We start from the raw sequence: 27,218 nt of genomic DNA, 5'->3' as shown, positions 1-27,218 counted from the left end.
CAGGCAGGAGTCCAGGGAGGACCGGGCTGTGTCCACCTCAAAGCTCTGGCTTGACAATTACTCTTCAAGTCTTCAGGTCCCTCTGAAAGCAAAAACACAGGCGCTGACATTGTGGCCCTGCAAGAAGCCATCTCTGGGACATTATGACTTTGGACTGAGTGTCCACAATGAGTGGGGTCAGCTTGGCTCTGAGCGGGGAGACTCCCAGCTCTGTGGGGATCCCACACAGGTATGAAAGCGCACCCACACCCACCAAGGCCGGGGCTTCCGAGGACTGCCCTTAAGGAGATGCCCCATAACTTCCGTGTGAACTTAGGTCTTAGCATTGTGCTCCTAAGTCCTGTTTTGAGTCAGAACAATTTTGTTTTAAGCCCCAGCTAGAAAGAGAGACCTGCTGTGTAAAGATAAAGAAGATAAAACAGGGACCCACCAGCTGACAGGTGGGACAGCACCCCAAGTGGGCATGCTCTTGGAAAAGCCTCTCAAGAGTGCTCAGATGGGACAACTAAAACCTCCCGTAGAAGGGGCAGCCACCTCTGAGTCTTCCCCAGGACCTCAGGGGTGGATTTGGGGAAGGGTGAGTCCAGGCCTCAGGTGGCCAGAGGTGGCTCCCGACTAAGCTCTCCTACAGGGAGAACCACAGACTCCTGTCCTCAGGGGCCAGGTGGCAGCGTCTCCTAAAACCCTTCCAGGAAGCTGCATGGCACATACCAGCGTCTCTCAGGGCTGCCCTGAGGGCCACGTGCACCAAAATCCCCAGCTCCGTATCCGCAAACCCCAAGCCAGGCTGTCCAGACAAGTGTTCTGGGAATTGTCCATCTCAGCAGCAGCCAGAGGGGTCTATGCACTCCACGTTTGAGGTGCTGTTTGGACAGCGTCATGCAGGGCTATGGGCCTCGACCTGCTTAGACTCATGCTCTTTCCTTTTGAAATATTTGTTTGTTTGTTTGTTTGTTGCGGTACTGCGGATGGAACCTAGGGGCATCCTACCTCCGAGGGGACACCCCCAGCCCTATTTGTTTAATATATATATATATATATATATATATATATATATTTTTTTTTTTTTTTTTGCGGTACTGGGGTGGAACCCAGGGCCATTCATTCTACCTCCAAGCTACACCCCCAGTCCTATTTTTTATTCTTTATTTTGAAACAGGGTCTCACTGAGTTGCAAAGGGCCTCACTAAGTAGTAGCTGAGGCTGTCTGTGAACCACGATCCTCCTGGCTCAGCCTCCCAAATGCTGGGATTACAAGAATGTGCCACCACGCCCAGTTTCATGCTCTGCCCTTTTTAACTCGGGAAACTTGAGCAGGTCCTCACCTCTCTCCCGCACCAGGAGGGTCAGAGGATCTGCCACCCAGGGTGATGTCAAGCTGAATGGGCTCACAGCATCCCCGTGGCGGGCTCCCCAGAGCGACTGTGGAATCTTTGTTCCTGGACGCCCCGGGCTGCTCCTCAGCCTGGACAGCTAGGAGCGGCTTCTCCACTCTACCCCTCCAGCATCTCCAGCTCTACTCTTAGGACTCCCAGCTCTTGCCTGAGGGACCTGAGTCCCCAAAAGCAGTTGTGCTAACTCTCCCAGCCCCCACATGCACACGTGGTGCATCTGCACCCCAGGCTCCTCCCATGGCGCCCTCAGGGGTCTCCGCGGCCAGGGGTCACCTGTTTCTACATCTATTCTGATACTTTCCCAAGGGGCAGACAGGTTCTGGGTGAATTTTCTACTGAAGAGCATTGTGTGGGGCTACATGCCAGCACCGGTCAGGCCACCGCTGACCGCCAGGGAGTGCCCACTGCCAGTCTCATCCACTGGCTGTCTGCTGGCATGGAGACCTGCCCCGAGCTCCTGCAGTCCTTGTCACGTCCTGTGGGGAGACACCAGCTACTTATAGTCACCTGCTACACAGTCGCAGTGCTGGGACCCATGCCCATCCTGAGGCCTTACCATGAGCACTAGACACTATGATGTCATTTCTCATTTAAAGAAAAAAGCCAGGCATGGTGCACACTTGTAATCCCAGCATTTGGGAGGCTGAGCCAGGAGGATCGAGATTTGTGGCCAGCCTCAGCTACTTAGTGAGGCCCTCTGAAACTCAATGAGACCCTGTTTCAAAATAAAGAATAAAAAGTAGGGCTGGGGGTGGAGCTTGGAGGTAGAATGGCCCTGGGTTCCACCCCCAATACACACAAAATAAATAGATAAATAAATAGAGCAAAAAATCTTTTCTAGTTTCTTGGTACTGTGGATGAAACCCGGGGGCATTCTATCTCTGAGCTATACTGTTAGCCCTTCTTACATTTCTGTTTGGAAACAGGGTCTTGCTAGATTGCCACACTGTCCTCAAACCTGTGGTCCTCCTGTCTCAGCCTTTTAAGTGCTGGGATAATAAGCATGTGCCACCACACCCAGCAAATCAAAAAATGTACAAGGAAAAGACAGAGATGAATACCCGAGGCACAATACATGTCCTGTCCTAGTCAATTCTTTCAAGTTACAGGAGCATTTTGCAAAGGTGTTTGATGCACAGGCAGAGAAAGCAGACAGGTGGCTGCCAGAGGCCATGGGAGCAGAAAGGAGATGTTTGCAGAGCACGAGGTTTTGCTTTGAGGAGAGAAATGCTCTGGAACAAGACAGAGGCTACAGAACACTGTCCATATGCCAATGCCATTGGCTTGGTCACTGTATGTATGTATGTATGTATGTATGTATGTATGTATGTATGTATTGCAGTTCTCTGGGTTGAATCCAGGGGCATTTTAACCTCTGAGCTACACCCCCAGCCCTTTTTTTTTTAAATTATTATTCTTTATTTTGAAACAGGTCTCACTAAGTTGCAGAGGGCCTCACTAAGTAGCTGAGACTGGCCACGAACCATGATTCTCTGGTCTCAGCCTCCCCAATGCTGGGATTACAAGCGTGCGCCACCATGCCCGGCTCCTATTTCTTATTCTTTATTTTGACACAGGGTCTCACTGAGTTGCAGAGGGCCTCACTAAGTAGCCAAGGCTGGCCACGAACCTGCAGTCCTTCCTGTCTCATTTCTGGGGTCACAGGAGTGTGCTACCACGCTCAGCTTTGAATTACTCACTTTAAAATGGTTCCTGTTATATTATGTTGATTTTACCTGAACTCAGCAGGGAGGGAGGTCTTTGAAACTGGTCCAAGGAGTGATAGGCAACTCAGCGTGCGGTCACGCCAGCAAATATTTGCCAAGTCCCCGGGGGCCAGGCTGGGTCTCACCTCCCTGCGGCCTTCCCCCTGCTCAGCGGGGCCCAGTCACCCCACCTATTCACCCTCGCAGTGGGGCCTGTGTCTGCTGGGAGCACCCTCCCCTGGGTGCCAGCCAGTCTCGGCTTCCTAGAGGCTCTGGGCTCCCCTCCTGCCAGGCCTGCCTTACTGACCAGTCAGTCCCTCCCAGGCAGCCCCCAGAGCAGAAACACCCGGCCCTCCGCCTGGAGCCCCTCGATCACAGCCTCACTCCCAGCAGGTACTCGTTCCCTGGGGGCTCTAGGGACCCTCCTGACCACCTCTCCCTCCTCCACCCCACCCTTGCAGGACGGCACACTTGACCTGTCCCGGGTCCTCCTTCCTCTCAGGCTGGGTGAAGCAGGTCCACTCTGGGGTTCCAGCTCAGTCCCTCCTTGGTGTGCAGGGGCCACACCCACTTGCAGGAGTCTCGCCCAAGGATTAGTTGCTCTGGTGCCCCCACCCAGAGCCACCAAATCACTGCCTGCTGACTCACGGGCTCTGGCTGCCTCCCTCCCGCCGTCTGCTGCAGAGCGCGGTCCGGGGACCAGGAAAGAAGCCCCCACCCACCTCCATCTGCTCATGGATCCAGTCCAGGAAGGAGGTAATGCGGGTGTAGACCCCGGGCTTGTTCACGTCGGCACAGCCGATGCCAAAGCTCGTGGCACCCACCAGCTTCCACAGCCTGCTCTCCTGACACACCAGAGGCCCCCCGCTGTCCCCCTGCACAGCGGGAAGGAGGCAGAGGTTAAGGGACAGCTGTGCCGCAGGGTGCTCCCTGTCAAGGACACCCCCTCCCTCCTCACAACACCACAAGCATGGCAGAATGGCTCCAGCCCCCCACAAGCCCTCTGGAAGGGACCCCGGCACCCAAGAGTGGGGTCCCTCCAGCTCCACACTTAGCCAGGGAGTTCTAAGGGAGGGCCTCCTGGGCTGGACCTCAGCGCCTCTGAGGTCCACTGGATGGTATTGGGGTCCCACCCATGGAGGCTCTCGGAGACCCAGGCTCCCCAGTTCCCACTCCAGTTAACCCCCACTATGCTCAGAGCTGGGCTACAGCGAGACACAGAGAGACCCCTCACCCCACACTCGCCCAGCACCCCCGCAGACTAGAGCGCTGGGTAAACAGAGGCCGGGCCCCAGGGAAGGCAGCTATCTTAAGCAAATCCCTTCCCCAGGCAGTGTAAACATGCTTTTCACTCAGGAAAACTTTGGTAAGTGGCCTGTCTGGAGGCTGGGTCACCACACTGCACCGGAGCCTTGCCGCCTGCTGCCACGTCCCCTAGGGTCCCCAGGGGCCTTCCTACCTGGCAGCTGTCCACGCCACCTTTCAGGTAGCCGGCACAGAGCATCGACGGAGAGATGATGCCCCCGTACACGTCCCGGTGGTTACAGACCTTGTTGGAAATTAAAGGCACAGCGGCGTGGTTTAGGACGGGGGATGCGTCACCTGCGTCAAGGCAAGGTGGGAATGGGCAGTCAAGGCTCAGGTCAGAAAGCACAGGGACAAGCTGCAGGAAAAGGCCGGCCCTGCAGGTGGGGCAGCAGAGTCTCCAGCTATGGGGCGTGCAACACCTGGAGCCTGGCTCCTCCCGCATGGGCCCGCTGGCCTGCGGTGTCAGGGCAGGGCCGTTTACTTCCCTAAGGGGCCAGCACAGAGGAGGAATTAGGGCCGAAGTAGAAGTGTTCTTCCCCAAGGCCCAGCCTGGCCAGGCACTGGACCCACCCCCACCAACCCAGCTTACAAGGGGAAACTGAGGCTCACGAAGGTCACACAGCCTCTGGGAGGAACCCTGCGAGGGTCAGTAGAAAATTTTCCCTCCAAATTGGCACAGCTCAGTCCCTGGAATCTATGCTGTGCCACCTTCCCTGGCAAAGGGACTCTGCAGGTGAGATAGGCATCAGACCCAGAGATTATCTGGATTAGGTGGCGGACTTAGTGAAACCACAGACTCAGACAGGGAGACGAGTGATAGGAGCCAGAATTAGAGTGGGGTGTGCTGCTGGCCTTAAAGATGAGGGAGAGGCCTGGAGCCCAGGAACGCAGTAGGGAAAGTCGAGGGAACAGCTGTCCCCAAACCTTCCAGAAGAAAGCAGCCTGAACACTGGCTTCAGCCCATCCAAACTGGCTCTAGACTTCTCACCTCCATAGCCATCGTGCACAGGTGCATCATTTTCAGTCTAAGTTGGGGTCTTTTGTTGCAGCAACCACAGGAGACTAATACACCTGCAGCAGGTCTGCCTTGCTACTACACTGCAGGGGTCAGCCCCTCCTGACTAACTTATCTTTATGCTGTATAGTCTTGAAACTGGAGACGGATGACCATCCATCCTAAGTAGGTATCAGCAAGTATTCTGTAGGTCTGTGCTCCTTAAAACCCATGTGTGTGTGTGTGTGTGTGTGTGTGTGTGTGTGTGTGTGTGTGTGTGTGTACACTACTGGGGATTGAAACTGGATTCTACCTCCTAGCTACACCCACAGCCATATGTTTGTATGAATATATGTATGTAACTGAGGATTGAACCCAGGAGGAGTCTATCATCCAGCTACACCCACAGCCCTACTTTATTATTTTTATTTTTAAACAGAGTCTCACTAAGTTTCTGAGGCTGGCCTCAAACCTGCAATCCTCCTGTTACAGCCTCCCAAGTATTGCATGTGCCATCACACCAGACTATAAAAATCCACATCTTGAGTGTGCTACAGTTGTGAATGTCCCTGTATTTTCTGTGTGGACTCTCCTCCTGCACAGTTACACCCTTCAGTGGGGACAGTCCTGGCATTGGATTGGAGAGGAGTACTGTTCTATTCACCCCACAGAGTTTCAGGAGAGACAAGGAATGGTCTCCAGGCCCTCTGAATTTGTAAGGAATAGCTACAATAAAGGGCTGCTGGGGAGCCTTTGCAGGTTGGGGGTGAGAGCCCTGCAAGGTGTGTCCTTGCCTACACGTGAGCACGAGGCTAAGGCCCCCTCCCGGGGCTGCTCTGAGGAGCACCCCACGTGGAGGAGCTCCCTACAGACAGGAGGTCACCTGCCGCAGGGCAGGCCTGTGCCAGGAGAGGGCACCCTGGCCCTTTTGCTGGATGTAGCAGATAACTGGGGGGAAGGGGACAGAACCTGCTGGGATAATTCTCCAGCCCCCAAAGTAATTTGAATGCCTCTGGTGGGCTGGGTGGTACCCAATGAACGTTCATCAGGAGAGAAGGAGAGCATGGTTGGTTTCCCTGATCCACTCCACAGGCCAGGGGCTGCTGGTTCTGATGGGGCTGGGAGCTCGCTGTGTCTGCCATATTGGGACAGGGCCAGCCTTGGCCACATGGGCGGGTGTGGTGTGAAATGACCAAGATGATCCAGACAGCACTGCGAGTGCTGGTGGGCACGTGGGGGCGAACAAGGCCCCCAGGTGCTGCGGATCTGGGTGTCCTGCATGCCTCAGGAGGGCAGGCCCCAGTAACAGGTCTCACAAGGAAAACACTGAGCTTCCTGCCTTTGACTGAATTATGCTCCACCCTATAAAATATGTCTACATGTAACCATGAAACGAGATCTTATTTGGAATAGAATCTCTGCAAATGTAATCAAGGGAGGAATATATTAAGCTAAGAGTACTCTGCATTTAGGGTGCGCTCTAACCCCCAGGACTATGTGACAATAGAATTCTGTGATTTTAAGCCATCTGGGTTACGCTCATGTGTTACGGCAAACAGGAAACTCCTCTGGCCAATGAGGGAAGTAATTGCTGGAAAACCTAAGAACTGTGGCCAGACCTGTTCCCCACACTGAGGAAGGGCCCAGGATCCACCTGCATTCGCTGCTGTGTTATCAGCATTGCTACTTCTGTTATTATGGCACTAAGTTCCCACTAGGCTGCTTCTGCACTTGATCCTTCTAGGTTGAAATAACACGCCTTTCCAAGTCTCATGGGCATAAATCCCTGGCCTATTCCATCTCTGACTGCTGGGCAGAGCTTGAAGGGCCGCCCAGGTGGGCTCCACATTTACCCAGCTCCTGGGGCGGAGGAGGAGAAGGCCAGAGGAAGGCCGTGGCGTGTAGGAATGCCCAGCTCTTTCTGTCTTGTTTTTCTCCTGAGAAGGTTGGCAGTTTCACATTGTTCAGGGACAAATGGGACCACAACTTGTGACCAAGAGCCACTGAGCAGATGGCATTTGAGGCACACCCCGAAGCCAGGAAGGACCTCTGGGCACCTACAGGGACATCAATGGGGACACTGGAGGGGCCCCTCCCCAGCCCCAAGATTCTGGGCTCCTAGGGTCAGAATCTGACTTCAGAACACTGACCTCCGTCCTCTGTGGCCCCCCATCCGGACGTCCAGCACACTTTTCCATCAGGAAAGTTCTCTTCCGAGTTGGGCAGACAGACTGGTTGGATCATCTCTGTTCAAAGGGGACAATGACTTCAACTCAGGGAAGCAGTAGTCAGAAAACAGCTCTTCTCAGGTTTGTTGTCTCTGTGAGCACTGACTTTCTCCCAGGGAAAGGTTGGCCTTGGTCATTGAAATCAGCTAGCTCAGAGAAGGGGCCCCACCCCCGCCCACCACTCAAAGCTTCTAAAGCCAAAAGAGAGCTCCAGACAGTGGCAGGGTGCGTGGGCCTGCCCGAGGCAGCAAAGGCCTGGACAGGAAGTAGTTGAGGCTCCAGGGCCACATGGTTTTTGTCCCCGTTGATCAGCTCTGCTTCTGGAGGTGAAAGCCACCATTAATAAATGGGTCTCAAGCCAGGCGTGGTGGAGCATGCTTGTAATCCCAGGATTTGGGAGGCTGAGACAGGAGGTTCACACAGATTTGAAGCCAGCCGCGCTAGCTTCAGAGACCCTGTTTCCAATTTTTTTTTTAAAAGGTATAAAAATAGGTCTGGGAGTGTAGCCTGGAGATAGAAGAGTTTCCAGGAACCCTGGTACCACCAAAAAATAAAAAATAAAGAAAGAATAAAAAACAGGGCAAGGGGGTGTAGCTCGGAGGTTGAATGCCCCTGTGTTCCATCCCCAGACCCACAAAAAAAATTTTTTTAATTAAAAAAAAATCTTTCCCCCCTACTCTCACAATCAAACCACAATGAAGATACCCACAGGAAAAGAAGAATCACTAATCTCCAATATACCCCAGATTTCAAAAGTGGGACAACTGGTCAACCCTAGCAAATTTAGACAACTGGTCCACCTTGGTGCAGATGGGACAACTGGTCGACTTTATCGCGGATCAGACATCTGGTCAACCTCGTAGCACGAATGAGACAACTGGTTGACCTACACCGGTTGAGGAATTAGACAACTGGTCGACCTCCTTCCCCTTTCCTTTTTTTTTCCTTCTCCCTCTCCCTCTCCCTCTCCCTCTCCCTCCCCCTCCCCCTCTCTCACACTTCACACCCCACACAAGTTTCCACATCCCATCCCCCCCACACCCACACCCACACCCATACACCCCACACACCCCCAATCCCATTTCATCCCCCACCCCACCCCACCACACACCCCACCCCACCACACCAACACCCCACATTCCACACAGCCCCAATCTCATTTCATCCCAGTGGCATCCTAACCCTAACCCTAACCCTAGGCACCCAAGCACCCAGATACCCTAACCCTAACCCTAGGTACCCTGACACCCTAACCCTAGGCACCCTGACACCCAGGCACCCTAACCCTAAACTTAGGCACCCAGACACCCTAACCCTAACCCTAACCCTAGGCCTAGGCACCCAGGCATCCAGGAACCCTAACCCTAGGAACCCAGGAACCCTAACCCTAACCCTGCCTCCAGAGGGCACCAGATAGACCACGGAGACCAGAGCAGAACCAGGAAGGCTCTGACACTAAATTAGCATAGAAACCAAGACTGAGATCTTCACACTTCTTCTAAGGAATGTGACTTGTTATTAATGTTGATAATTTACATGGGACTCCTAACAGAATAGCCAAATTGTCCATAATACAACTTAAAATGACTTATTATACCAAGAACCAGAAAAAGACAGTCAACTGATGCCAATGAATCAGACTCCAGGGTCCTCTGACAAGGACTAAGCAGCCATCATAAGAATGCCTAAATAAGCAGTAGCAAATCCTCTTGAAACAAGTGAGAGCAATAGAACTGCACAGAAACCCAGAGGTACCATTGAAGCTGAGGGGCTCGGCCAGCTTCATGAGAGCGATGTCGTGGCCCAGCCTCTTTGGCTTGTACTTGCTGTGGTAGATGATTTTTTCCACCAAATGGGAGGGGGCTGGACTGTCCATCAGAGAAACCAGACCCACTTGGATGGTCCATGACTTGGGGAGGTACAGACTGAAATGCACAGATGCAGAAGTGAGGCACTGGAGAAATGAAACCATGAAACCCATTGGTCTCCCGAGTGCTGAGGGCCCAGCGAGATGTTGGGGGCATCAGGCAAGAGACGGTCCCGTGCCCGGCATCTGACTGTGCCCCCATGCCCTGCAGAAATCGGGCCACACCCCTGTGTTTTTAAGACAAGCCCGCACCCCAGAGGATTTCCCTGTGCTCGAAGACTGGGTTGGACTCCACTCAATGCCAGGGAGCTATGAGAACCCAATGTCCACCCAAGAGCAAACAAAACAGAGGAGGTAAAAATAATCACTGCATTCGGAAGCCTTTCCTGTGGTTTTCTTACCCTCTAAGCTCCTAAGAGAGACTGCTGTGGGAGGCTCGGTTCTCCATGTACCCTCTACCCCCAGCCCAGGCCGCACCCTCTCACCCTGTCTCGGTCATAGCGTGGTCTGCTGTATGTAGTTAGCTACTCGAAGGCCTGGGTTCTTCTAGTTTGGAGGATCTCTTTCTACATATAAGCTTCCTTCCTCCCCTTTCTACCCTTTCTATGCGACCTACAGGTCTGAAACTTTGTTTTATTTTGTTTTGTTTTGGTGCAAGGGATTGAATCCAGGGTCATTCTACATCCAAGCTACACCCCTAGCCCTATATCATTTTATTTATTATTTATTTATTCATTTATTTATTTAGTGCTGGGGCCATTCTACCTCTGACCTATACTCCAAGCCCCATTTTATTATTTGGAAACAGGGTATCTCTATGTTACTGAGAGCCAATTTAAGTTACTCAGGCTGGTCTTGAGCCTGTGACCCTCCTGTCTCAGCCTCCCGTGTACTGGGACTAAAGGCATGTGCCACCACACCTGGCTATTTTTTTTCTTAAATAGATTCTCACTAAGTTGCTAAGTCTCTCCAAGTTGCTGAGGCTGGCCTTGAACCTGAGGCCCTCCTGTCTCAGCCTCCCAAGTACTGGGATGATAAGGCATGCATCAACATGTCTGGCCTGAGGGTCTGAAACTTAAAATGAGTCCAGGTCACCAGTGACTCCCAGCTGGAGGTGACCTGTGCTTGGAGGGGAGGGCAGGGCATCTCCACCTACATGTGGCTTTTTGGCGTCATTCTGTTTGCTCAGCACCCAAGTCAGCCATGTCCCCACCTGACCCTGGACAGGACAGGGGCCTGAGAAGTCCAGGAACCACACCAGGCAGGCAGGGCACTCACTCGTAAACACAGTGCGCAGCAGTGACGATCCACAGCGGGGTGATGATGGAGCCCCCACACAGGTGGTAGCCCTGGAACTGCAGGCTGACCTGCCAGGGCCACTGCGCCAGTGAGGACATGTTCCCACCAACGATGCGTGGGCTGTAGCCAGTTCTCAGGCCACACACTGTGGAGAAGAACACAGGCTGGGATAGACCGCAGGCTTTCCTGGGGAAAACATCACCCAGACCTGCTGCCCCATCACTGCCATGCATGGAACGTCCACAGAAGTTCTAGAGCAAGCTGGAGGGTGGCCGGGCTGAGGGATGTGGGGTGAGGGATGCACGCTGGTGGTCCAGGTGCAGATGCTAGCAGGGCTGAGAGGATGTGGCAGGCTTGCAGGAGACAGGAGGGCAGGCAGGGGTTGTGGAGATGCAGTGGGAAGACCCATCAGAGCCCAGGGCTGCCCTGGGGAGGCCGCAGTGTCTGTGCCGACAGCACCCCATGAGACAGCACCCAGACATCAGCCGGGTTCCCCCCAGAGCAGCCAGGAACCATCTGAAGCTCCTCCCACTTCTGTTGGTATGCCAGGTGTTCCCCTAACCCCTCCACACCACACCCTGCAAAAAACTCCCTCTCTTCTGCCAGGAGCAGGAGGCAGTGAGACCTGGGTGGGCCTGGAGCACTGAGCAGCCCATGCATGTCAAGGAGAAAGTGCCAGAAGCCAGGCTCCTGGGGACTGTACACAGAGCAGGACATCAGGGGCCACCCTCCTTTCTGCTACTAAAACATCACCTGGGGCTGCCTCACCGCCTGACAGGTGAGGCTGGCATAGTGCCCTCCTCCCTCGATAGGAGTATACTGAGTTTCCATGGGCCATGTAGGAGCAAGGGGCTCAGGGAAGTCCTCAGTGGAGAGGGGCCCCCAGATGCCACAAGCAATAGCTTCCAGCAGAATTCTTACCTGTGCACTTCAAGGTGACCACGTGGCCTGAGGCGCATCCCTCCCTAAGGCAGAAACAAATAGCGGCTTCAGGAAGTGTCTGAGGCACAGGAAGTGAGCACGGTTTATACTGTGTGTCTGTGTCTGTGTGTTACACAGGGGCTGTTCTACTACTGAGCTACATCTCCTACCCCAAATTTTATTATTATTTTTGTATGTGTGGTACTGGGGATGGAACCCAGGGACATTCGACCTCTGAGCTACACCCCCTGCCCTACTTTGTGTTCTTTATTTTGAAACAGGGTCTCACTGAGTCGCAAAGGGCGTCACTAAGTAGCTGAGACTGGCTGCAAACCACAATCCTCAGGTCTCAGCCTCCCGAATGCTGGGATGACAAGTGTGCGCCACCACGCCCGGCTCTATTTTATTATTTTGTTTTTGAATTTATTTTTAACTTAGTGAGTTAATAACCTGTGATCCTTCTGTCTTAGCCTTTTACTTAATCGTCAGGGAGAGTCGAGATTCAGAACACCTGGCTGCGGGCTGGGGCGAGGCAGGAGACCCCTCACCTGTAGTGTGCGAGTAGCCGTGCCTGCAGACACCTGGCTTTACCTCCATGAGCGGCTGGGAGCCAGGGGAGGCTGGCAATGGGTGTGAAGGTACCAAGGAGGCATGGCTTGCCCAGCTGCCTGTTCCCCTCTCTCCCGCCCTCTCTCTTTCCTGTCCTCTTTCCTCCCATTTTCCAAATGTCCCTGGAGCCCTGCCAGGTGACCGGCACAGCACTGCACTGACCACTGCCCATCACTGCCTGCCCTCCTTGTATTCCTGTCCCTTCATCTGTTTGATTGCATTTGCTCCATTGGATTAAAGTTGGCATTGGCGCAGGGTAACCACAGGGTAACACAGGGTAACCCACCCTCACACACTGGACGGCACCCCTCCACCTGCGAGTCCTCACAGAGCTCATCACATGCACTCACACGCACACACATGCACGCACACACACGCACATACACGCACACGCACCACAGCACCAGCCCCTGACGCTTACCTCACGTACACCGCATGTTGCAAAGCCGTCACCTTGTCATCCGGCAGGAGGTGATTGATGGACGCGAAGTCCCCCTGGAACTGCCCCTCCAGAGCGTCCACTCTGAGGCTATCTGAACTGACGTAGCTGCGGGCAGGTGAGAAGATGGACCGTGGGTTACACTGACTCCCGTGTCAAGTCACGGGCTATGATGATCGCCCCTGCGGGACATCATTCTGCCCATCTGAACTGTCAAAAGCCTTTTACCCCTAGGATAAACTGCTCGTGCCTTCGCTGGCCTTCCAGACCCAGGGCTGGAATGAACTGCCGGGGGCCACAGCCCCTGCCCTGCCCTGCCCAGCTCCAGCCATTCCAAGGGAGGCCTCGCCTGATGCCCAGGGTGGCCCCACCTCAGCTCCAGCTCCAGCCATCCCAGGGAGGCCTCGCCTGATGCCCTGGGTGGCCCCACCTCAGCTCCAGCCATCCCAGGGAAGGCTATGCCTGACACCCAGGGTGACCCCACCTCAGCTGCCTTGGGCTGAAGTGGCCTTTGCCTGGCTTGAAGCGTGAGCACGCACCAGGGGAGGGAGCTGGCCTTGTCAGCTGGGCACCACCGCAGAGGCCACAGTCCAGCGGCCAGGTGGTGGGAGAGGGTGAGGGCTGCCCCACTGGGGTCTGAGCCCAGGCCAGCTGGCTCGGCAGGCCTAATTTGGCTTTTTGCTTTTTGTTTTGTTTTGTTTTAATCCGAAATATCTAACATAAGATATGGTAGGGAGGAGAAGAGTTTTTTGCTCAGAGCTAGTTGGGTCCCTGGGACATGTGGAAGGCAGCAACTCAGGGGCCCAGGACCAAGCAAATGTGCACGGCAGCAGGAAACAGGCTTCTGCCCAGCAATGCCGAAGGAAGACGTCGGGGCTGGGCTGAGGCCCGCTGGCAGAGCACTTGCTTAGCACCTGTGATGCCTGGGCTCTATCCCAGCCCCACCAGAACAAAACAAAACAACAACCACAGAATACGAGCATGTGGAGAGTTCCCCGAGGAAGGTGGGGACCTCGTGGGATGACCAGAGTGTGGTGCTGGGCGCTCCACAGCGTCGGGCAGCCCGGAAGTCCAGGAGCTGTTGAGTGTGGTGGGTGGACGGGCAGGTGGAGCTCACGTCCACACACGGCAGCTGCGACCTTGGCAGCCACCCTGCCCCAGGTGGCTCAGCCAGGCCAGGCCAGGAGGTCCCAGTGCTCAAGAGCAGGTTGTTGCTGACCAGAGACCCTGAGGCGGGCAGGGCAGCGGGCATGTTCTTGTGAAATGCTGAGAGCCAGAGTGTTACAACGGGGGCTCCGAATTATATCCAAGCAGCGAAGACACTGCTGCCAGCAGGACTCGCAGGGAGCTGCTCAGGCCGGCCACTCCCAACCCCGCAGGCCACTGCGCTCACTGAGGCCCCCGAAGGCTGGGACTGTTACTGCCCCTGTGCTCGGGGGAAACTGAGGCACGAGTCTCGTACCTTACAGAGTCCACAGTGGGATTTGAACCTGATCAATCTGGCTTGGCAAGCCTGTTTTTGTTTTTTCTTTTCTTTTCTTTTTTTAATCACAAATATCTAACAGGATGTGGTAGGGTGGAGAGGATTAAAGAAAGATTTTATGTGTGTGTGGTACTGGGGATGGAACTCAGGGTATTCTACCTCCGAGCTGCACCTCAGCCCTGTTTTCCATTCTGGTTTTATTTTGAAACAGTGTCTCACCGAGTTGCAAAGGTCCTCACTATATAGTTGAGACTGTCCAGGAACTGTGATCCCCCTGTCTCAGCCTCCCAAAAGCTGGGATTGCAGGCGTGGCCACCACGCCCAGCTTTTTGTTTCTTTAGAAATCTTTCTCAGCAACTTAGTGAAACTCTTCAGCAACATAACATGATTTTGGTTTTTTTGTGGTTTTTTTTTTGTGTGTGTGTGTGTGTGGTACTGCAGGTGGAACTCAGGGGCTTTTCTACCTCTGGGCTATACTTCCAGACCTATTTTATACTTTATTTGGAAACAGGGTCTTGCTAAATTGCTGAGAGCCTCACTAAGTAGCTGGGGCTGGCTTCAAGCCTGTGTGATCCTCCTGTCTCAGCCTCCCAAGTACTGGGATTACAAGCGTGCACCACCATGCCCAGCTCTTTTTCAAATTTAAAAAATAAAATAGGAGGCCAAGTGTGGTGGCACATGCTTGTAATCCCAGCATTTGGGAGGCTGAGACAGGAGGATCACAGTTTGCAGACAGCCTTGGCTACTACTTAGTGGGGCCCTTTGCAACTCAATGAGACTCTGTTTCAAAATAAAGAATAAAAAATAAGGCTGGGAGTGTAGATCAGAGGTAGAATGCCCCTGGGTTCAATTATTAGTACTGAAAAAAAAGAATCCAGGTAGGCAGGGCATGAGGAGGGCCGGGCCTGGGTACTGGGCACATGGGGGTGTTATGAGTTTCACTGGCTTTGGAGAAAGAAAACTGAGCAGTGATGAGTGGGTTTTGAAATGCGAGACCTGGTGGAGGATTTGCGGCTCTGTGGCTTTGCTGTTCCCGATTCCCGGACACAAACAGGGCTGCATCTCCAAGGTCACCACCTCCAAGGCCACCACTGCCAACCTTGCTTGGTTCCAAGCCTGCCTGCTGCACTCAGAATCCAGAGCCAAGGCGAGTCGGGCGAGGACATGGCCCCCGTGGAGGTGGCGGTTGTATGGGGGAGGGGAAGAGCCACAAGGGAAACCGAGGCCCCTGTCTGAGGCACAACGCACGCTCAGTGCAAAAAGTCACATGGCAAGGCCAGACACTGGGAGAGAGATTCCAACACCAGACTTTCTTCTCCAGGTTGCTAAACAAGGTTTGAGTAATTGTGTTTTCACTAAATCACTCTTTTTATTTTTATTTATTTTATTTGGTACTAGGATTAAGCCCAGGGACATTTGATCTCCAAGCTCCAGTCTGTTTTTAATTTTTTAATTTTAATTTTTATATGTTTAGTTATTTATTTTGTGATAGTGGGGATTGAGACCAGGGACATTCTACCTCCAAGCTACATTGCTTGTCTGCTTTTAAATTTTATTTATTTATTTGTTTGTTTGTTTATTTATTTATGGTACTGGTGATTGAACCCAGGGGCATTCTACCTCCAAGCTACATTGCTTTTCTGCTTTTAAATTTTGTTTGTTTGTTTGTTTGTTTGTTTGTTTGTTTTGTGGTGCTGGGGATTGAACCCAGGGGCATTCTACCTCCAAACTACATCCCCAGCCCTATTTTTTTTTTGAACCAGGGTCTCACTAGATTGATGGGAGTCTCACTACTTGCTGAGGCTGTCCTCAAACCTACAATCCTCCTGTCTGAGCCCCCCAAGTCCTGGGATTACAAGTGTGTGCTACCACACCTAGCCTAAATATTTTTATTTCTGTAATAGGTTTTTGCTAAGTGGCTGAGCCTGGCCTAGGACCCCCAATCCTCCTGTCTCTCCTCCTACATCCTGGGGTTCCAGGTGGGCACCAGCATAACCAGCTCTGTCACTTTGGGCTGCTGGGGCAGAGCACCCAGACGCTGGCTGACCGCCAGGACCAGATGACGGTGTCTGGGCACCCACTGTACTTGCTCGCTGTGGTGGGGCAGAGTGCTTGCTTTAGCATCTAGGGTCTGGCCCTGAGACCCCTCAGACGTGCACTTCCCGTGTGGCCTGATGGCCTGAAGGAGCCACTCAGCCCCACTGCTCCCTGTGGAAGGGCATCAGTGTGAGTGCCCAAGGCTGCCGAGAGCACAGGGCGTGCCATCGTCGTGCTAAACCACCAAGCGCTCCCTGCCCGGCAGTGACCCTTCTCTGCTGCTACCACCCATGCCATTGTGTGTGGGTGGGCATCGCTCCTCAGCTTACCTGGGGAACCCCAGCTGGGCGCAGGCCACGTTGGCATAGTGGCTTTTCCAGTCGTCGAAGCACATGGTCCTCCACGAGGCAGCCATGAACACCTGGAGCGCACCCTTCTGGCCGCTCACACGGACTGGCCGTGCACGGGAGAAAGAGACCCCCTGAGGCCGGGCTGGGGTGGAGACCGCACCGCCGCAGCCCAGAACCTCCGCTTCCGACTGGCCTGGGCTCGGCCACAGAGCGGTGATGGTCCCCTCTCTCTGAACCCCAAGACCTCATGGAGGTCTGGTCTCCCGCTGAGCCCCACCCCCGGCCCTCTCTGATCTGCAACCCAGGAGCTCCAGGCAGGAGTGCCAGTTGAACCCCAGCTGGGAATGGCAAAGCTTGGAGCCATTCCAGAGGTGGGAGGGTCAGGCTGGGCCCTGGGCACCGCCTCCCACTTCTGCGGCTGCCGGCAGGACCTTACCACATCGGTACTCGTCTTCCCCATCTCTGCAGTCAGAGACCCCGTCACATCGAGCTGTGAGATCAACACACTTAAAAGACGATCGACACCTGTACTTTCCAGAGCAGTCGAAGTGCACTGAGGAGAGGAGAGGAGGAGGGCTGTGAGCAGCTCCTCCAGCGGCCAGCCCAGCCACTGCCCACCTGCCGTGTGGCGCGGAGCTTGCCCATTAATAATGAAGCCTATCTTGAAACTGTATCCTCACCGGCAGCCCGCTTCCTCTGCCCAGTTTCTGTCCTGAATTCCAGGGGGCCGGGCTGCTGCACCCCCTGTTGTCTCCCATGTGAATTAGACTCTGGAAGGCTCAAAGTCAAGAAAGAATCTGCCTGGCTCTGGGGGGACCAGCAGAGCAGGCTCAGCAAGGATCCCCAGCCCAGAACCCCTGGGCTGCCCTATCTGCTCTTTCTCTGAACCAGGAATGAACAGACTATGGACCACATGGCTGCGCAGGTGGCAGATTAAACCAATCTGTGATCCAGTTATTGGAAGGGGAAACTGAGAGCTTGCTCCCTATTAAGACCCTTTCTTCAAATGACCCACTTTCTCCAAAGCCACACACACCTTTCTGTAAAAATAGCTTCTGTGCCTGGCATTGCATGAATGTGCTTCTTTGTCCTCTCCTCCCAGCTGGCGCCTGCCCTTCCCGCCCTGGGATTCTATTTCATCAGCTGCCTTTGGACACTGCTCACTGGGCAGGTTCCTTGGTGACAAAGACCAAAGTGTGGCCAGCAGCCCCTGCCCGGCCACACAGGGGCTTCACGCGCAGGCGGTGAATGGGACCCAAAGTCAGCAAGCCAAAGCATGTGGTGCGAGGGACGCTCATGAAAGTTTCAACACTCGCATCGGTATCCGAGAGCCTACTAAATAATGGACCACTCACCGCCCAGACCAATGGCCAGTGCCAGTATCAGCGCGATGATGCCCACGACGATGATCGGAAAGAACTTGAGGGGCAGCAGGGACAGGATCTGCGCAGCCACCGCGTCTGCGTCTAGAACCGGAGGAGGGGGCTGTGAGTGATGTAACACCTAAACGTCAGCTCTTCATCCCTTGTCCCCTCCCTGCAGAGAATGTCCCCATCCGGCGAAGTCTGGCTCAGTCAGAGAAAGAAAGGGCCACATTCTCTAGACGTTCAGACAGCCCCCGCCACTTCCAGCCCCAGCCCAGTGTGTCTGTCCTGTCTGGGGGACAGTGAGTTGAATAGTGTACCTCACAAGGCTATTTTGAAGTCCTAACCCCAGTGAATGTCACCTTTATCCAGAGGGTCGTGATAGAGCAGTCAAGTCAAAATGAGATCCTTACGCCAAGCCCTGGTGTCCTTGTTAGAGTGGGGAATTTGGACAGAGCGACAGACATGCACAGAGGAAGTTGATAGGAAGAGACAGAGGGGTGACAGCCACGTGGAGATGAAGGCAGAGGATGGGTGTCCGTCTGCCAGCCTAGGAACTTGGAAGAATTCTGCAAGTGGCCAGATTGGAAGAAGCAGGGGAGAGTCTGCGGCTCACTTTGGGGGAAGCACAGACCTGCTCACACCTTGGTTACAGGCTTTGGACACTTGGTTTCAGTGGCCGTAGAGTATTAATTTAGAAGGGACGAGAACCTAAGTGCCAAGGATGTGTCCCTGCAGAAGGTGGGGAGGATCCTGTGAGTCCTAGACAGGGTCCTTGTAGGCAGAGGATGCTGAGGTCTCGCAGAATGTCTCAATGACCGCGTGCTGGCAGACCCTCTCCACAGATCTCATACCCAGAGACATGATGGCCTTTGGTCCAGACCATCTTCCTAAGAGTGTATACAGAGCAAAAGGTCTTAGACGATATAGAAAGTGTGTCTCTGGAGCAAGGGTACTGTCCACTTTTAGAAATATAGTAAATAGCCGGGCGTGGTGGCAAACTCTTGTAATCCCCGCGCTTGGGAGGCTGAGACAGGAGGATCGCACAGGTTCGAAGCCAGCCTCAGCTACTGAGTGAGGCTCTCGGCAACTTAGTGAGACCCTGTTTCCAAATAAAATATAAAATAGGGCTGAGAGTATAGCCCGGAGGTAGAAAGCCTCTGGGTTCCACCCCCAGTACCACACACAAAAAAAGAAATATAATAAACAAATCTTGCACAGGTCAGCTTGCAGCCTGTTATGAAGATTGGGATTCCCTGTGATGCAAACCACCTGCCTGTGTGAGGTGCACCTGGGCTGCTCCCCAGCCTCTGTGGAGCCGGTGTGGGGGACACGGGCAGCTAGCACAAAGAGGACACCCAGGCCGCCTGCTGGACTGCGAGTCCTACATCCTCTGATACAGGAACCTCTGGTCTTCAGCCCATGTCCACAGATGTGTGGCAGGCTAGCCTATTAGTTGCAGGATAAAACCTCAGACTCTTCTATTATGGTTAGACGTAGAATGTTCCCTGAGGAGATGCTCGGCGTTGATATGATTAAGTCACGAGGGCTGTCACCGCATCAGTGGGTGAATACGCTGTAGTAGATTTACTGGGCGGTTACCTAGGCAGGTGGGGTGAGGCTGAAGAAGGTGGGCCCCTCGGGTGCGGCCTTAGGGATGTGCTTTTGTCTGAATCCCTTGCTTGCTTGCCCTCTCCCTTCCAGTCTCCATGGTTTGCAAGCAGAGCTCTTGCTCTTTCCCTCTCTCTGTTTTCTGCTACCATGTCCTGAGATCCACAGACCCTGGCCTCACACGGACTGAACCTGAAATCTCCAGAACTGTGAGCAAGTAAATCTCCCTTCCTCTAAGTTATGCGATCGATGCTTGTGGGTTACAGCAGTGAGCACATCGACTGAGGCACAGTTCTTGCCAACAGAACCAGCCAGATTTGGTGCAAATAAAGATATAAAGAGTATCGAGATGCCCAAAGTGTGCACCTCCCTGGGCGACCAGGAGATTCTCCACTGCCACCATCAGCCAGCGAGAACAGGACATTTCATACAAATCATCTCATCCGTCCCCAAAGAACAGCTATGCTAACACTCTTATCAAATATTAAAAAGGATGGAATCCACAAAGGAGTGAGCCTGCGGAGGCTCATGCCGTGACCCAGGATGGCAACTCTCACCTGCCCTTCTTCTCTCAATCTTGGAGAAGGTGAGCCATGGGAGAGCTGGAAAGGTCTTCAGTGCCTACCTTTGGAAACCACAGCTTCACCCCCAAGTGAAGAGTGTGATTATAAAATGGTCAGCATTGGAGACTTGGGAAGGGAGGTGGGGAAGGGAAAGGGGAGGCCTGGTGAACCGTTTCAAATAATGTGGTGTGCTGTTGAGAAGCACCAATAACAGTTTCAGTATTATGAACCGGAGGGAAGGAAGGGAGATGGAATCCAGAGGGAAATGTACGGGTGCTGTGTGTGTGTGTGTGTGTGTGTGTGTGTGTGTGTGTGTGTGTTCTGCCACACTGAACAGAAAAATGACCTACAGTTAAATGCACTAGTAAAAGTATATTAAAAATAATAAATAGCCCCAAAGAGCGTTTTAAGACATTATTATACACACAATGAATACTGCAAGCTTGTATGTATTTGTTGCACTGAACCTCACTATGATATATAATTAAAACACACCAATAACAAAATTAAATTAAAAAAATTTTTTTGGTGGTACTGGGGTTCCTGGAAACCCTTCTACCTCCAGGCTACACTCCCAGACCTATTTTATACTTTTTTATTTTTGGAAACAGGGTCTCTTAAGCCAGCGGGGCTGGCTTCGAACCTACGCGACCCTCCTGTCTCTGCCTCCCAAGCATGGGGATTACAAGCATGTGCCACCACACCCGGCTAAATAAAATTTTACATAAAAATCATAAATAAATGAATAAGATAGTATCATCAAGGCTGCTGAGGATGGAGAGAATTTAAAGACAAAATTGGTAAGAAATGGAATGGAGGGAGAGAAGGAAGGAGGGTGCAAAGAAGAAGGGAAACCGGAAGAGGCAGGGGGAGAGGAGGGCCCGTGTGCCTCATACTCAGAGAGGAGAAAAGAGACAATCGGCAAGTTCTCAGTTCTAGGCTTGGACGAACCAAGCAGTTGTTATGGCTGCATTGTCGGTGCCTGAAACAGTGGTCCTGGATAAATATCCATCAGATATGGATGAATGGGTGGTATACTAATAACAAAGGTTGTTTTAACTCAGGATTGAGGCTGATTCCTTTGGGCGCAGCATGTCTGCAGCTTGGCATCCACAGAGGTTTCTCTTCCCTCCCCATCCTGCACCACACTAACACCCTCTGCTGAGAGGCCCACCTCCATTTTATTTATTTATTTATTTATTTTTGTGGCACTGGGGGTGAAACCCAGAGGCTTTCTACCTCTGGGCTATACTCCCAGACCTATTTTATACTTTATTGGGAAACAGGGTCTCACTAAGTTGTTGAGCCTCACTAAGTAGCTGAGGCTGGCTTTGAACCTGTGCTATCCTCCTGTCTCAGCCTCCCAAGCGAGGGGATTTACAAGCATGTGCCACCACACCCGGCTCCCACTCCCATTTTATACTTAACAAAACAGCAGAATTCCTAAGAATGATCTCCTATTCCCATGGTTCTGTGCATGAGTTCTGCGTAGAAAATGACTCCAGATGTGGACTCAAAGCTGGAGATCAGCCACAGCTGTGCCTCAGTCCCCATTTGCGGGCCGCTCCTCCACCACGGCACTGTGGGAGCCAACATAGTCCCCCACCCCGTGTGTCCTTGAGGACAGGCCTGGGGTCCGAAGCAGAGTACACAGCGCCTCTCTAAAGAGCAGTGCCATGGATAAGCGTGAAGGACCCTCACCGTCTCTGGAGAAGGAAACTGCTCGTGAGACTACGCATCCGTGTCACAGTGAGGTGCTGACTGTCATACCACCGCTGTCCCAGGGGAAAGCAAGCCACCCCCATGCCCCGCGGCCAGGAGCACATTTTGTTAACTTTCTAACTGAGTGAAATTGGAAATATATGCCAGAAAGCTGAAAAAATGGGCTAGCTGGTAATTTCACTATCAGGAATTTATCCTAAAAGGTCACCATAGATATGCGTCAAGTCCTATCTACTAGGACCCTGAGAAGATTAAATTGATGCTAATGGTGCAGGGGAAACAGCCCGTGTGGCCGGCAGGTGGGAGCTGAGCACCAGGCGACCTGCCTGGACACTCGCAGACACTGTGTGGCCGGGCCAGGGCGGCAGACCTCGGGTGTCTGTGATAGACCACAGAGTGAAGACTGAGTGTCCCCACTACACAGCCCTGCCGCCATGTCCAGCAGGCTGCCAGAGGCAGAACGTGAGCAAGTGTGTGTGTGTGTGTGTGTGTGTGTGTGTGTGTGTGTGTGTGTGTAGAAAACATCCCTTGCTAATGAGGGTGGTGGGTCACATTTGAGCCAATGTTAGCCAATGCCCGAAAAATATTTAATTCTTTAATGCCATGAAAAGATGAAATTGATGTTGTTAAGTTAAAATCAAAGCTTTGAAATTGTTCATGCCACTTTCAGAGGGAAATAACATAGAAGTAAAAGCAACCAGCCAGATGTGTGGGCACATGCCTGTTATCCCAGTGCTTGGATTTACAGAATCGCAGGTTCGAGGCCAGCCTTGACCACTAAGCAAGACCCTGTCTCAAATAAAAAATAAAATAGGGCTGGAGACATAGCTCAGAGGTGGCTCCTGGGTTCAATCCTCAGCACTGCAAAAACAAACATAAAGGAGGGAAGGGAGGAAGGAAGGAAGGAAGGAAGGAACTAATCTCATTAACATGTACAGGGAGGGAAGAGGGGAACACGGTGGTATTTAGGGAAAACACCAAATGCTGCGTGCACCATGTTTATATTACTCTGAGCCTCACTATGATATGTAATTACAATTCAGCAACAAAAGTGTATGAAACAGAAAAAGAGAAAGGTCAGGCACGGGAGTGCACACCTGTAATCCCAGTCCTTGGGAGGCTGAGACTGGAGGATCTCACGTTCAAAGCCAGCCTCAGCAATTTAGTGAGGCTGTCGGCAACTTAGTGAAACTGTTTCCAAAAAAATAAATAAATAAAAAGGGCTGGAGGTGTAGCTTACAGGTAGAATCCCCTGGGTTTGATACCCAGTGCCACCAAAAAAAAAAAAAAAAAAAAAAAAAAGAGCAAGAGATCAAATAAATAAAGGGCTAGGAGGGTTATTTCTTCGTAATGGCACGAATGTGGGTCACTTTTTAAAAATCTTTTTGATTAACCACATTGCATACGTTCTACAACAAACGATACATTATTTTAAAAGGAAGGTTTAAAATCATGTCTGTTCCTTTCCATTACTAGGAGTTAGTCAATCATAGATAAGTAATTAAAAATTAACACAAGGAATGCTCATGTTTATATTTATATGTGAAAGATTACGATGAGCCATGGTAATGGAGGTTCCACATCTACCTGATGGAACGCTACAATGACATGAAAAAGATGCTTATAAAGCCAGACCGCTTCCAGGTGAAGTGCTTGCCTGTGTCTGCCCAGCTAATGGGCCAGACGCAGGCCCCAGAGGCATAAGGTTACCAAGAGCCAGCAAGTTTGGGGAGCAGGGGATTGCAGAATATTTTTCTTTCATTTACATTCATGCTAATTTGATGCCATATTTTGAAAATGTGTTTAAAGGGAACGATTAGGAGCCCCACGCCCTACATTCTAGAACTTCAGTCAGAGCTTCTGCTAGTCTTCCCTTGGGCCTGGTGGTCAGTGTCCCCCTGCATCCACACCCCCACTTCCAGGACCAGCAAGCCCACAGCTCACGCCAACAACCACTGACAGGCTCTTTCTCAGAAGGCCCAGCTGGACAGGCGTTAGGGGGCCACTGCTGTCAGCAAGCACACGTCCTTACAAGTCCAGCTCTTCCCTCTGCCTGTGCTGTCCACATGCAGGACCTAACTCCTTTGCTGTTGTCTATCTTGTTTTTACTTTTCTGGAAGGGTCGGGGGCCGCTGCTTCTCAGGGTTCCTGGAGGGCTCGGAGGTTCTCTGGCCTGGATCTGACCTCCACCAGGACTGACCTGGGCAGCTGTGGAGCCCAGTCTCTGAAGATCTCCAGCCAGAAAATGAACTCCCACCTCCAGGGAGTTAGCAAGCAGCCGGACAAAGCAGTCCTCTCTCCAGCGCCCTGTCTCTGAGACTCAGCACCTAAAAGTGGGCTGAGAGATAGGGAGATACATCTCCCGCAGAGACCCTCGACCACAGCTGTCAGCGACACCGAGGGCGACGTCACAGGGTCCCTCCCAGTGCACCTACCTGGTACAACAGGACTTATTTTCAAATCGTCAAGGCCAAAGAGCGATCGGAAGGAGAAGGGGGCTTCCGCAGCCGGTGGGTCATTCTCTCCCATGGTGACTATGTCAGGCCCTCGGGGCTGAGACTCCACTTCCACCACCTCCACCTCCTGAGCCAGGAAAGCAGAGGGCATCCGTCCCGTGAGTGTTTCGGCTTGGGCGGGTCTTTGTCATATTTTCAATCCTTGAAATTGGACACTCGGTGCCGACTAATCATACGTAAATAGTAGGTAGACTTTTTTTTTTCTGAATCACCACAGATAAAAGAAGCTTCCAGAGTTAGTGAAAGAACATAAACTAAATTCCCCCTAAAATTGTGGCTCCCCCACTGTTTGTTGGACCAACCTTAAAACTAGTCAAACAGCACTCCCGAACAGAGATGTCTGTTTTCATTTACCAATTCTGTATCATTATTCCTCTGAAGGTAAATTCCTTTCAAAGCGCTTTCCCAGGCTGTTTAATCTGTCCTCCATGAACTGGATTCCTTGTCTAGCCACACGATACGCCGAGCACGAACTTAAGGACTTTTGATACTCACATAATGTCTGTCCCAAAATGTGGATGCGCACAGGGAAGGGGTGCTCAGCGGCCGCCCTCAGCACAGCCGTTCCCGGCGCACACAGACCTGACCTCATTAAGGGTGAAAAGCGCCAAGCCCTCTGGGACCCAGTCCTCCCCAACACTGCCAAGCCAGGAGTGGCCAGGAACCAGCGGGCTCCATTCCCTACTCCCTACAAGAGAATTCCAACCCTCACAGTGCCAAGAAGGCAAGGCCTGTGGCCGGCATCCCTGCAGCTCCAGGAAGCACCGAAATGGCAGAGTGCTCCCAGCAGGGAGGTCAGGGTCTCTCTCCCAGGTATCAGGCCTGGGCTGCCGGGGGTCTGCATCTTCCGGTGCAGAAATCCTCACAGAACCCACAGGCTTATCAGCATGGACATTTTGGTGTGTTTTTATTTCCTTCCTGACTACCTGTTATGATGTTTGAAATTCTGAAGAAAACCGTAAGCCATTAAAAATGAACTTTGTTTCATGTGGTCTTAGTAAACTGTAAGCAAGAATTATATGCAAAAATAGGTTTATTCCATTTGCAGCTCTGAAGACTATCATAGAAAACTAGCAAATTCACCTTCGGCTGTGTTGGGCCTTGATTCTCGCCGATACTTCTGCCCCTTATCAGTATGTGGAAGGTGATACTGTTTATCTCCATAAAAAAAGAGTTGGGCTAGGGCTGTAGCTCAGTGGCAGAGCTTTTGCCTAGCATGCACAAGGTCCTGGGTTCTATCCCCACCCAGAACTACAAATAAGACAACAACAAAAGCGTAAGCATTCCTGGGGAACAGCTCTCTGATTGATGGGGGCTGGTGAGAAGCCCCCTCCCCACAGCCACATGGCAGGGTGTTGGGGAGCCTCCCAGAGGCCTTCTCTCCCCACATGTCCTCACTCACCATTACCGGAGCTGCCATCATTCAAAGCAGAAAGAATTTCTTTTCTCATTATAAAAGCAAACGTGAGGGTCAGTGGCTGGTGGCGCGGGCTGCGTCCAGTTGGAAGCCATTCTCCCGGTCACTCATCTTGCCCGTCTCCGTGGCGGGCAGCGTTATCGTGGCGCCTGTGTAACCCAACCTCCATGAGGCTATCAAGTGGCCCTGGGCGAATGGAGACAGGACAGACGGGGAGGGACAGGTGCGTGTGTGTGTGCACAGTGCTCCTTTAGTTCAAAAAGGCCACCAGCGCCCGAAGTGCTGAGCAGGCCCCCTTCAGAGGGGCAGGTAACTGCTTCTGTGGGGATTCTGCCCTTCCAGGTGACCGAGTCCTGCGGACGAAGGACAGAGGCTGGAGCTGCTCGTGGCCGCGAGCTTGGAGCAGACGTGCCGTACTTCCTTCTACAGGGGCTGCTCGTCCCCGGAGTTCCTACACACGTCAGCCAGTAAAGACGCTCCATCGGGTGTGGACCAATCCCTGGTGCTGTAAGGAGGGACAGAGCATCTTTGGACGGCTAAGTCAGAACTAGAGCTGGGCTAGATGGAGAGTCACTGTTCCTGCACTGATTCACCGTGGATTTGTAGAATCTGCCATAACAGGCATCTGGGCGCAGGGTCGACGGCAGGGGACTGACCGAGCACTCAGCTGTGGCCTCCGATGAGGGTGAGGGTGAGGAGAGATGGAGACAGGTGGTAAGGGATGGCCTTAGGGCCTTGGTGACAGGACTCCATGAATCCTGTGAGATAGGAGGAGAGGTCATTCCTAGTGGGGGGATCGGCAACTCAAAGGCCCAGAGGTTGGAGTATTTGAGGCACCCAGAGAGGGCCCTGTGCCTGGAAAGGGGAGAGGAGGAGACCCTGGGAGGCACATTAGTGAGGCCGGTGCGCAGGTCACAGCCTGGGCCTCAGAAAGGCATCCATCTTGCTTTCCATGTGATGGTAGCCATAGAAGGCCAAGTAGGCAAAGTTGAGTGCTAATGCAGAACACGCCGTAAGGGCTGGCACGGGGCAGCCATGGGGGGCTTCTGCAACCTCCCGGGCCACCACTTGGACTAGGGCTGGTGGTAAAGACAGTGAGGACCAGCTGGGTTGGGATGGCCTGGGGAGGTCGAGGAGGAGGGGTGAGCGCTCAAGGGAGAAGGTGAGGCGATGGTGGTTAACGGAGTCTGCTTTCCTGCCTGCTGTACCTACATACCCACCCTCCATGTCTTGGATTCATCTGGGTCCCCCAGCTAATGTGGTGTCCCTTCTTACTCTTCCTATCCACAGTCCCCATCCCGTGCCCTCGGGGGCAGGGACAGGAGTTCAGCACTGATTGCTTTCTGTGCGGTGTGTGCGCTAGGTAGAGCATCTTAGAGAACAGTCTAGA

At 52.8% G+C, this 27,218-nt stretch overlaps 1 protein-coding gene across 1 annotated transcript; it reads right to left on the bottom strand.

Annotated features, from left to right (window-relative positions):
* Positions 1–64: 64 nt before the first annotated feature.
* Positions 65–24,424, bottom strand: TMPRSS3 (transmembrane serine protease 3; the record flags this gene model as incomplete). The annotated part of the gene is made up of 12 exons (XM_080695675.1): positions 65–82; positions 3,823–3,975; positions 4,560–4,702; positions 7,553–7,648; positions 9,386–9,555; positions 10,776–10,941; positions 11,718–11,761; positions 12,748–12,873; positions 16,615–16,738; positions 17,072–17,188; positions 17,991–18,101; positions 24,331–24,424. The coding sequence occupies 12 exons, from the start codon at positions 24,422–24,424 to the stop codon at positions 65–67; spliced, it is 1,362 nt and encodes a 453-aa protein (XP_080551801.1).
* Positions 24,425–27,218: the final 2,794 nt, after the last annotated feature.

Source organism: Muscardinus avellanarius (genome assembly GCF_963383645.1).
Source record: "Muscardinus avellanarius genome assembly, chromosome: 5".
Lineage (NCBI taxonomy): Eukaryota > Metazoa > Chordata > Mammalia > Rodentia > Gliridae > Muscardinus > Muscardinus avellanarius.
Note: the sequence above shows the minus strand (reverse complement) of the source record. Positions and strands in the feature narration are given on the sequence as shown.